We start from the raw sequence: 11,451 nt of genomic DNA, 5'->3' as shown, positions 1-11,451 counted from the left end.
GATTTTCCCAACCCTACTGTATTTGTAAGCTGGTGTTAAATTTAAGTCTGCAGAGCCAGCAGAAGAACTAATCTTGAGAATTAAAAATCTATAACTAAGGAATTCTTCAGGGAATCATGCTGAAGAAAAAAATTATTTATCTCCCGTCTCCAAAATAACTCTATATATCCACGCACATACAAATCGAACTGCAAGGCGAGATAAAAAGAAAACAAATTAAGGTAATGAGTAAAAAATCTGTCTTTAAAACAAATTATAATAAAATCTGTTTGATTTCTATTCTCCCTTTCAAGCTATTCATAGTTTTTCCCCCTTAAATAAAGTCTTTTGCTGCCTACAAAAGTAATATATAAGAGAAAATACAGGAAAGTGTAACAAAAAGGTAAAATCACTTGGATTCCTCCCCAGATGTAACTACTCTTAACATCCCAATAGCAGGATTTTAAGTTATTCAAAAATGCCATTTTATTCATTAGTCTTGAGGTTAAAAAAAAAAAATTCTGTCCTCCATTTCCTCTTTATTTTCAGAGAAGCCAAATCTCTCTCTTTTTTTTTTTTTTTCCATGTAATAAACAGTAGCTCTCCTGTACCAGCAAAACCTTTGTTTTGTAACAGAGATTTTCCTCTGGGCCTCTTTTCTCTGAAGCAAGGTCTCTGCCAGGAACCATATAACTGCAAGGGTGACACCCCCACCCCCCCAGCTGGACATCTCTCACTGACCACTCCACCTGTCCCAACTACAGCGCCCAGGGGAGGTCACTGCCTTTGCAAACCGAATTTAGTTTCTCAGGGTGAAGCTGGTGAATGACTTCAGAGTTCACTGTCCCAATGGTCAGGCTTATTTTGATACAGAACAAACTATGTAGAGGTGAGTTATGCTTATAGAATAATAAGATCCATGTGCATGTGGTTACTTTTGGAATGTTTCTGTTTTTATTGTTATCTGTTGTACAAGGTTAATTGTTCAACAACAATTAGGTTTCATCACATGTTTTGAGGTACTGATTGGGAACAATAAAGGTAGATTAAGAACAGTAAACTTTATAGACATATTTCTTAGAAATGCATTTCCTTTTACCTGAGGTTAAATATTAAACATTATTATCATCCCACTGATTTATCAGCCTTGGTCTGAGCATATTTGCTTATATTATATTTAAATATAAGATTCTTGAATATTTGTGTTAATAGCATAAAACAGCTTCCTCTCCAGATAAGGTAAACAAAAGGATTTCAAAAAGAAAGTACAGGGGTTTGGTAAGTTTTGAGCATTTTAATACACACTGTAATCATTATTTGCTGTAGTGCAGGGAGTGCCAAAGGCAGTTTCACGCATAGACTTACCTTGGAAATACTCATTTTCCAGCAGTGAGGCATCCCACGGGGACATGCCACTTCCCTCCCTCATGCTTGTTGGCCTGGGGACAAATGCACTCTCAACTGGTGGATTCTCCAGAGGTGAGCTGTGTATTTTTGCCTGCTAATTTTGAAACAGAAAATGCAGTATTATTTCTGGAACTTCTCTTGCCAGAATACTCACATGTTCCCAGAAAAATGTCCCAAACCTAAAATTCTTAGTCTAAGGACTGCAAATCAATTTTTCTAACACTTACTTGCAACTTATAATGTTTCATCATTTCTGTCATTTGCAAGTGATCACAAACTTCTCTATACCTGCACTAATTATTTTAGTATGAGTCTTGAAGCGATGTATTGAGTTTTTTTCTGCCAAATACTCCTATAAACTTACATAGCACTACACAAGTCTTAGGTAGTTTCCTGGAAAACAGGAAAGAAATTGACCTCTCTTGAATTGGGAGTGTTGTCTCCATGACCCCAGTGGCTGGAATTTTAGATTTCTTAGCACTGTCCCTGCTCTATCAAGAGCTGACTAGCTGAAGCTTGTAGCGGACCTCAAGATTTGTGAGCTTGATGCATTTAGAGGAAAACAAAAGGTATTTCTATCCGTGGAGTTCATGCAGAATGGCAGAAGCTCCCTGACTGACATAAGCAGCTGATACAGTTGTGAATCAAAGGTGCTAAGAAGTATGACCTCGTAAATGTTTGTTATTGTTACTGTTGTTGTTTTGAAACACCACTGCTAGTTTTACAGGGTTTAAGAGAATGATCACATAGCTAATACTGTTTTCCTGTCTTTACAGCAACTGTTTATCTTGATTTCTCCAAATCCATCACTGACTTACTTTCAAGCTTTAATTTGCCTCCATGACCTTGGGGGATTATCCACTCCCACACCTTCACTTTCTTTTGCCAAAACTCCATTTGCATTTCCTCTGTCCCACCAGCTCTGTCACTCGTGATCCGTGATCCTCTCTAACTTATTCTACACCTGTCCCTGCACAATATTAGGAATCACTTCCCATTCAGTCTCTGCTATCAGCTCACTCTGCTACCCAGTGCTTGCTGCTTGGATCCCACGTCCCCTCCAAGTTTTCTCTTTCCCTTTGATGTTTGCCATTACATTTCATCTCCCCTTGAATGCTGAAGACCAAATCTCTAATGTTTCCAGAGTTCCGACTTTTTACTTCCCCATCACAGGTCTGTCCAATTCCAAACCCCAGGTTCTCCTGATTTCTATATTCCTGGCAATCCAGGATTTCCACTCCTGCCTGTTTGTTTCTCGAGATCTAGGTCAGTTAATTTTTGTAGGAGCCCTGCCCACATTTACTGACGTACGGTTTTCAGTTCTATGGGCAAGGAATGGAATGGAGGACACACAGAGATGTATGAATAAGAGTGAAACAATCCCGTGATAACGTATGCAGATCTTTGGGCATAATTTAACTAAGATAAAATTCAGAAGTAAACAAATATGAGAGGCTAAACATAACTACAGTGAGATACCAACTAGATAAAACCAATTGTAGTAAAACTGGAAACTGATCATTCGTGTAGACTAGATGCATCTGAGTAAGAGAATAGCATTGTCTCTCAAGCACTTTAACACCCAAATGAACTTCCGCTCTCCACTATATAGACCAGATCAGATCACAACCTTTTCAGCCTCCTGCACCATATGCTTTTATAATGAGAATTTACACTTCAGTGAAAAATACTTGGATTGAGGGCTCAGGAGAAGAGATGAACCTCTCACAGCTGGGAAGGACTATTACCCCCAAGAGACCCTGAATACTACCCTCTTGGGTTATATGTCTGCCTGGAGCTTCTGCTTCAAGACCGACGCTACTCGTCCAACATGTTAAGGAGGCTTCTCACACACAGAGGTCAAATTATAGGACGAAAAGAAAATATGGAGAGTTTATTTACACTCAACATTAACTCTGCAAGGATATTTTGTTCACTGATGAAATGGTTAAAAAAAGTAACTGCTAGTCAATGGTAGGTACCAGGCTTACAATCACTGCTCTATAGATCGCTTTTGTTTGAGCTCTATATGAATACTCTTATTAATTATTATTATTATTAGCAGCAGCGGCGACTGCACATTGAATAATCTAGGCCGTGTGCTTAGGGTTTTATACAGGTTACCTTATTTCATTATCCTAACCATGCTATGAGGTTGGTACTATGATCATTCCCACTTTGGGAAAAACCACACTTGGGAAAAATGAAGTTTCAAGAGGTCGTGTCATTTGCTTCAGGTCACACTGTTGGAGGGAAGGATTCCTTCCCCATCTCTGAGATTCCAGAACCCAAGCTGAATCACCTCTCTTTACTGTTTTATTAGTTTATGAGTACACTATGTCCGAGCTGGAAGCATCTTTGAGGCCAAATGCAGGTCTGAGAGCTGCTGAAGATGTTCCCTGGTACTTAGAATGGAGGTAAATCCCTCCAGGGCCCGGAGCACACACGGACCCTCAGTCGGGGCTCTGTTTTGGATTCAGAATCCTCCTCAAAACAGTGTTCCATGCCATGAAGTTGCCATAAAAGATGAAGCCTTGTTCCCATTCCTGGCCTCGAGGATGAGGTTCAAACACCCCCATGCTGCAAAATCCTGCTGAAGTGCTCTTCCAACCTTTAATTTCAGCCATTCCTCCCCAACTCTCTTCCAGGGAGCTGTGCTCCAAGCTCACCACACCCAGTTCTCCAGAATGCCGTGCCCTTCCTCCTAGACCTCCACGCCTCTGCTCCTGATCTTTGCTCCCTTTTCTTCTCCTGGAAATTAGCAATGCAACCCTCAGAGTCCGGCTCATGGATCACCGCCTCTGTGAGCACTTCTCCCCAGAAAGAATTAGTTGTTACCACAGTGGTTTTATACCTGCTATGGTGCCTGTTATACCTGTGATGTCCTGCCGAAGTTGTTGACATTCTTTCCACTTTTACTTTACCACTAGACCTCTCCCCTTCCTGCCTGCCACACATTCCAGTCCCCACCCTGATCCAGGAAATCAGGGATTTGAAGACAAAGGGGTCAGGACCCTGGAAACAGACCAACTTCTACAATAACTCAGAAAGCCTAGTATTCGCCTCTGTGTCCTGAGCACCCAGCTCAGCATCAGCAGGTAAGAGACTCACTAAGATTTACTGAGCTGGATTCCAACACCATCTTGCCACCATCCCTTTGTCCACTGCTGAACTTCTCTACCACATTTTTGTCCAGTTCCTTGACAATAACCAGCTTATCTTTGAACAAAATCACTCATGTATTCCATTTTCAATATACTTTCAAAACACTCTCTCACACTGGATCCTTAGAACAAGTTTGCGAATTAAGTAGGGATTATCATTCCCATTCTGCAGCTAGAAAACGGAGTCTGGGGTAAGTGCCTTACTTAGGTCATAAGAATAATAAACGGGAGCCCTGGCTGCTAACACTCATATGATCTGACCCCTAACCCTGTTCTTTCTATTATGTTGCTTTTTACTGGTATTCTACTCATGGACATGATCTTCCATTAGATGACAAACTCTGTGGACGAAAACCTTGCTTTACACGTTCCAGGCCCTCCATGCACACACAGCTATGGACTGACTAATGCTATACAGCAAGGTAGAAAATTACATATATGAGATTTCTAGTAAAATCATTACAAAAACCGAGACACCAAGTGTTTACAATATTAGGACTTGGAAAAGCATGTCTGAGGCAAGAAAGCATAATGGTCAAACACATGAGTTCTACACTGGTCCAAATCCTATTCTGCTCCTTACAAGTGGTATAACTTTGGACAAGGTAACCTTTCTGTACCTTCATTTCTTTCTTGGTAAAATGAAGACAGAACAGTAATGACAAGAGCAGCAATACCCCTCCCCCAGCCCCACAGGGTCACTACGAAGATTAAATGAATTAATTGCTATGAAACACTTTAGCATGGTGTCTAGCACTTAGTGAGTCCACTTTTTAGCCACTCCCATTCTTCCATGATTACAGAGGATTTCCTGGAGGACTCCTCCTGAGGCTTACCATTGAATGAACTGGAAAAGCGTTCCAAAGAATTAGAAGCCAGAATCTCAATATGCTAGCTCTTAAGATCTCAGTTATATTCTCGAACATGGTACATAAAATAGGCTGAGCAAAATGAGGCCTTTTACTCAATCCGGCTCACTCTACTGCTCTTGTCTGAGATTCTGGCAAGACAAACAAACCTTCTGTCACGGAGTAACCTTAGACCATTTGAGAACTTCCTCGGGTGGCCAAACCTGTAGGGCCACTGTCGGAGTTGAAGCCTGAGCTCACTGATGTTATCAAACACCTTGGCAGAGTCAACAAATTAATTTTTCAAGGTGTTGCTGAATTTGTTCTGTGTCTGCTTTCCTGCAAAGGTCAAGTCCACCACTGTACCTGCAGCTTAAAAGCACTCATTCATTCCTTCTTCCAATTTCTGAGTGTTTGGCCAAGCAATGGGAAGAGGCAGGTGAGCAGACACCGTCCCAGCTGCAGGGAGCTCACGCTGGCCCAGTATGGTAAGTACACTGGAGATGTGTTTCTGGGGGCACAGAGCTCGAAGGATGCCTTCACATTAGGCCCTGCCAAAATCTGTTCAGAGATATGGAGTGATCAAGGGGCCAATGCTATATGTCTTATCTCTATTCTCAGAAATGGTGACTACTTTGACCTTGGTTTCCTCCCTTGTAAGGAGGTGGCTCTCACTGGGGGAAATGTGCTCCTCAAGGAACACTGGCAATTTCTGGAGATACTTTTGATTGTCATAGTCGAGTGGAGGAGAACTATTGGCATCTAGTAGGCAGAGGCCAGGGATGGTGCCAAACATCCTGTGATCCACAGGACAGCCCCCGCAACGGGGAATTACTCAGCCCAAGATGTCAGTAGTGCTGAGGCTGGGAGAAACACTGAGCTACAAATCTCTAACCTACTATCTGGCTCTAAAAATTCTGTTTTCTGAAACCCTTTGCTTCTTTTAAGCCGATGAAGATGTTTACATGGCAGCTGTCTTCTCTTTGAGTGGAAGCTCATCTAATAGTGTAGCACAATCTCCTATAAAATACCAGGATCCCCTTTGTAAACTTCCTGCCAGGCTGCGAACCAAGTGATGAGAGGTTTATTACCTCAGATCTTGGCAAGAACCCCTCAGCACCAATGGTCAACTTCCAGCTGTTTGCAGGTTAAGGGGATAAGATTTCCATGAATAAACAATGGAAATCTACACGTCATACAAAACCTTTGTTTTCAGCAGTTTCTCTCTGAAATTTTATAAAAGTTATTAACTGGAGTCAACAATCACTGTTTTGAGTTTCATTTATTTTCCCAGATCTCACCTTGCAGAGGGACATGCTTCCCAGTAGTAAAACGGTTAAATGGAAGCAGCAATCAATGGTGCCAACGAAAGATTATTAATCCTCAGACTGGGTCTTCAGATCCTGAGGACTCCAAATTACCTCTACAGTTTGCTAACTTCTAGGTATTTGCATTTCTTTTTGTGTTCTTCATATGCTTCAGACCCCATAGCTCTCTACTTGTAGGGCAGGTGAGCTCTGAGTCCTTCTCCAAGGAAAAGCAAGAGTACGGAAGAATCGTGCAGCAGGACTGGATGCACGACACTTCAGTCCCTTGCTCGGTGAAAGGAGAGCCAGCCCATAGTAAGCCAGCGGGGCTCGTAAGCAAACAAGGCTTCAGGGCTGACAGAGCTGTAGGCATTACTGACTTCCGGCTGTGGAGTTATAGAAACCCAGATTTTCTAATCTCAACTCTACCATTTACCAGCGACCTTGAACATGATTTTCAGATTCTCTAAACCTCAGTTTCTTCATCTTTAAAATGGGGATAATAATAGCATACTTCATAGACTTTCCCAGGGGATTAAATGGAATGATCTCTGTCAAGTGCCGGCTGATGGCGGTTCTCCAAGAGAGTGTAGCAGGTTGTTGGTGCTGTGGCTGGGCTCACACATATAAAGGCGATAGGGGTCAGTGTTATTCAGAAAGAAGTAGCAGTACTCTGAAGAAGAAAGGGGGCTCTCTTTTGTTTCTGAAATAAAGAACCTCTGTTTATATATACTCCTCACCAGAATTCTACCACGCTTTCTGTAAAGAGAGACAGGGCTGGGGGGAGGTACTAGTACTAAGACCCTCCTCCTGCACTCTTAGGTCCTTTCCAACATTCTCTTTCATCTCCAAAACACATGAGTCCCACAGTAAGACACAGGCATGTGAAGATCAAAAGACCACGAAAAAGCAGGACACAAAATATGTCCAGCTGCTCCATCCTGTAAGCAAGTAGATACATTTAAATTGAAGTGCTCGGTGGAGGGTTGTGTTGGGCCAGTCTCTCCCTGTGAAACTGTTCCAGCCAAATGCATCCCACTGATCAGTGGCTTCCACTCTGAACACAAATGATGATCTTGTCCACAAGAGGTCGAGCCCAGACCCACGGCGGCCTGCAAGAGTGGCAGTGGATGCCTCTCACCTCTTCTGCTGCCCGGCGCTTCAAGACTGTAGCGCAGTGACCTGTGGTGGAATATCAGAGATGCCACGATGGCATGAGGGGACCCATGATGGTCTCACTCCTTCCTGGCAGAGCCACCCGGAGACCTACAGCAGTTGGGAAACTGAACTCTCTAGGGCAAATCTAAGCTTCTAAGGTAAATTTAAAACTGAGCCAAGGAAAGGCCTATCTTGCATAGGCAGCCAAGCAGGAATTTCACTAATTCTGAATTCCTTAGCGTAACCTTTAGTTTCTGGTTACTCACCGTAATGGTTCGCCTCACAGACACAGGAGGTCCTGCACGGCTGTCATATCTGTGGAAAGAATGTGAAATAATTTCTTTGAAGAAGTGCCTAACTTTTACTGGGAGGAAAATCAACAGCACATGTGCTGTTATATCTTAATAACTTGAGAATATATTAGATGTATTTCTAATGTCCTAAAGGAAGACATTTCTTGGTTAGTGCATTGTTGAAAAAAATCTCAGAAACCTTTTCCTATGACTGTTTAGGATCAAGACTTTACATCTTTAATACTCAGGTAGCCAAGAAGAAGTTACATAGTGGTGGTTACATTAAGTGGTTATATTAAGACATAATTTGCATAAAGACATAATAACAAAAATAGTATACACGTGTTGCGGGCTTACTATGTGTCAGTGTTCTCATGCTGTGTGCACATGTGACCTCATTTAAAGACATCACTCTTGAGAAGCGGATACTATGACTGCTGTCATTTTACAGTTGGAGACGGAGGCAAAGAGAAGTCAGAAGACACAGCCCAGTGTGCAGTTAGCAGATGAGCTCAGAGCCGGCCACAGGCTCCTCAAATCCGGAGCACGCCTTCTTAACCAGTCTGGCGCATGGACTCTTCTTGCAAACGGGCAACAGATTTTCTATTTCCATACACTTTTATTCTAAAGAGAGATTAGGTCAGGGCCAGACTCAACAATTCACACGGGAATTTTTAAAAAGCAAACCCAACAAAGATGGCTTCTGGGTGTTTATTTTTATAAAGATGCCTTATTCACTATGAAACCACCTTGGAGAACAATTATGCTTTTACTGTTTATGTAGCTTCTCTCAGTTTCAGTAGGTGAAAAATTTACAAGACATGGGTCCCAAATTGAGATAGATTTTGATCTTTTAGATCCATAATCCTATGCCAAGGGGCACTCTGCCTGAATTACAGCTTAAGATTTAATAGATGGTAATGACTCACTGCTCTGTAGGAAATGAGGTCCTCTCCTTCTCTAAGAAAACAGCAAAGGGAACCGAGCATTAGACCAACGAACTATGACTTTAGGTGAGATCAGTCAAAAGTGGCAAGATACGGTTTTCCTTTATTCGAACTCCTAGCTGCTTCATACATAGTTCCCCAGAGCTGGGAAATAAAACCTGGGAAGCCAAACAGTTTTATATGTTAAAGATATCCAGATATAGTTGACAGTTTAGCTCAAATTTTAAACAGAAATTGAAATTAATATCATGGACTGTGTTTCACATTACTCTGAAACACCAGCTCTAAATGAATAATATCTAGAACTTGAATATTGCTTTTATTTTTAATCTTTCCCCCCTACAGCCTTACCGAGCCTGTCAGGCTGCCTTCCTGCCAGGCACTGTTCTGAGCGCTTTGGCGGAAACAAATAGGACTGAGATAGGGACCCTGCTCTCGGAGAGCTTTTGCAGTAGGAACGAGTAGACACATAAAGAGCCCAGATACAAGCAAAGAGGTGATGCAGATGATAAAGAGATGTTAAGTTAAATGCTCTGACCATGCAGAGGTGCTGGTGAGCACTTGCTCGGGGGCAAGCAGGAAAGGCGACAGGGGGAAGGTGGTGGTTGAACAGTTATGAAAGGCGAGGAACACCATGAGCAAAAACCTGGAGATGGGCAAGAGCCAGGGAGCTTGGGAACTGGCAAGTAATTCAATTTCGCCGGAGCCAAGAGAACATGCCAGAGCGTGAAGACTCTTTCCAGAGCCCCGGGGGCTGCAGCCCTCACCGCGCGCCCACGCGGCTCCCCAAGCCCCGAATCTGATCTGGAGCATGGTAGCCGGGGCAGGGATCAGTTCCCGAGAGAGGCAGGAGGGTGACTTAGAGGACGGCAGGAGCATGACAGAGTGCCACCAAGTGCAAGGGAGTGCTGTGCAAGGGGGGTGGGGGGAGATACATGTCCCCTGACAGTGCGCAAGGCCCCGTGTGCCCTTGTGGATTTACTGGCTGGGTGTAGGACTCAGGTGGCTTGGAGGCCCAGAGTCTCCGCACCCACTCTCAGGCCCTCCTAAAAGTAAATTTATGTTTCTGATGTGAACACCTTTCACTTGCAGAGTGAATAAAAGCAGCAGTGATATCATGGGAGCTCTGCTGGTAGAAGTGCTCTGGACCAGTGATTTCAAGGGACACAAAGCTACCTCATCTTCTGCATTTGATCTCAAGCCCTGCAGAGGCCACAGCTTGAAGGTCTCTCACACACAACCCCATGTCTCCAACGTGCTCATTCTGCCTATGAGACTTCTATGTCTCTCCTGGACTCCTCTCCATCCTTCATACCACCAACAGAGATCTGTCTGAAATGCACATGCAATCACACCAGTCCCCTGCTTAGCATCTTACAGGGTATTATCCAAAATCTCAACTTGATGCAAGGCTCTTCTTTCGTCTGATGAGCCTCCCAGACAACCGCTCACCCTTCAAGCCTTATGCCCCCCACACTCCGCTCATCTACAGGTACCTGTAACTTAGACTTCGTGGAATGTATTTCACTTCCATAAAATAGCCACTCTTGTCTCTATGCCTTTGCAGATACCATTAAGAAATTCTCACTTAGTACATTAGAGCATGGTTCAAGAATATTCTTTTTAAAAACCAGAACCCCAGGTGACTTCCCCCACGTACTGACGGAGCATGCTCTAAGCACTGGCTGCTGAGGAGCTCCATCTGGATGACCACAGGCCACTCAGACCCTCCGTGTCCCAAATGGACTCCATGTCCTCCTTCCACGCCTACTCCTTCCTATCCAATCAATGAATACATCCTGTTAATTCACAATCAGAAACCCCCTATACCTCTCCATTCCCCCATTTATACCCCAGTTAAGACATTTATTATCTGCTGCCTTTATGTTTGTACTAGTCCCTTACTCGTCCCTCTCCCTCCAAGTTTTGTTCCAATCCACTCTCTACACTTTAGCCAGAGTGATCAGTATAAAGTGAATCGTGCTACTTCCCAGTGTAACATTTTATGATTCCCATTTGCTCTCAGGTGAAAGTTCAAATTCTTCTCTGCACTTATAAGGCTCTATATGATCTAGTCCCCATACACCCTCCAGCCTCGTATCTCACCTTTGTATATCCCTCTGCCATGATGAATTGGCACAGCTCTGAGCATCTGCATAGAATGTGCCTGAAACATTTTTCTACCACCTGTTTGCCTGGACAACTCTCATCTGCTTGAACAATCATTACTGATGTCATTTTCCCTGGAAGACCTCTTGGGCTCCAGACTTAATCTACCATACACTCCCTCAGACGTGCTCCTAGAGCATGTGAAACTTCCCCAACTTAGCACTAGCATTCTACAACTC

The 11,451-nt window shown here is 43.3% G+C and overlaps 1 protein-coding gene across 8 annotated transcripts in view; it reads right to left on the bottom strand.

Annotated features, from left to right (window-relative positions):
• The window catches only part of EXPH5 (exophilin 5), a 70,791-nt gene that overhangs the window by 10,427 nt on the left and 48,913 nt on the right, over positions 1-11,451 (bottom strand). For 5 of the 8 annotated variants that reach the window (XM_045797723.2, XM_045797720.2, XM_045797724.2 and 2 more), the window contains 2 exons: positions 8,130-8,178; positions 1,345-1,480 (listed from right to left, as the gene is read on the bottom strand). In XM_045797723.2, coding sequence (XP_045653679.2) covers positions 1,345-1,480; positions 8,130-8,178 — 185 coding nt within the window. The remainder of the gene's footprint in view (positions 1-1,344; positions 1,481-8,129; positions 8,179-11,451) is intronic. The other 3 variants (XM_045797721.2, XM_045797726.2, XM_087868464.1) reach the window with 2 other exon arrangements.

This window comes from Ursus americanus, chromosome 16 (assembly GCF_024610735.1).
Source record: "Ursus americanus isolate L20-20 chromosome 16, mUrsAme1.1.p, whole genome shotgun sequence".
NCBI lineage: Eukaryota > Metazoa > Chordata > Mammalia > Carnivora > Ursidae > Ursus > Ursus americanus.
This window is presented reverse-complemented; position numbering and strand designations above follow the sequence as displayed.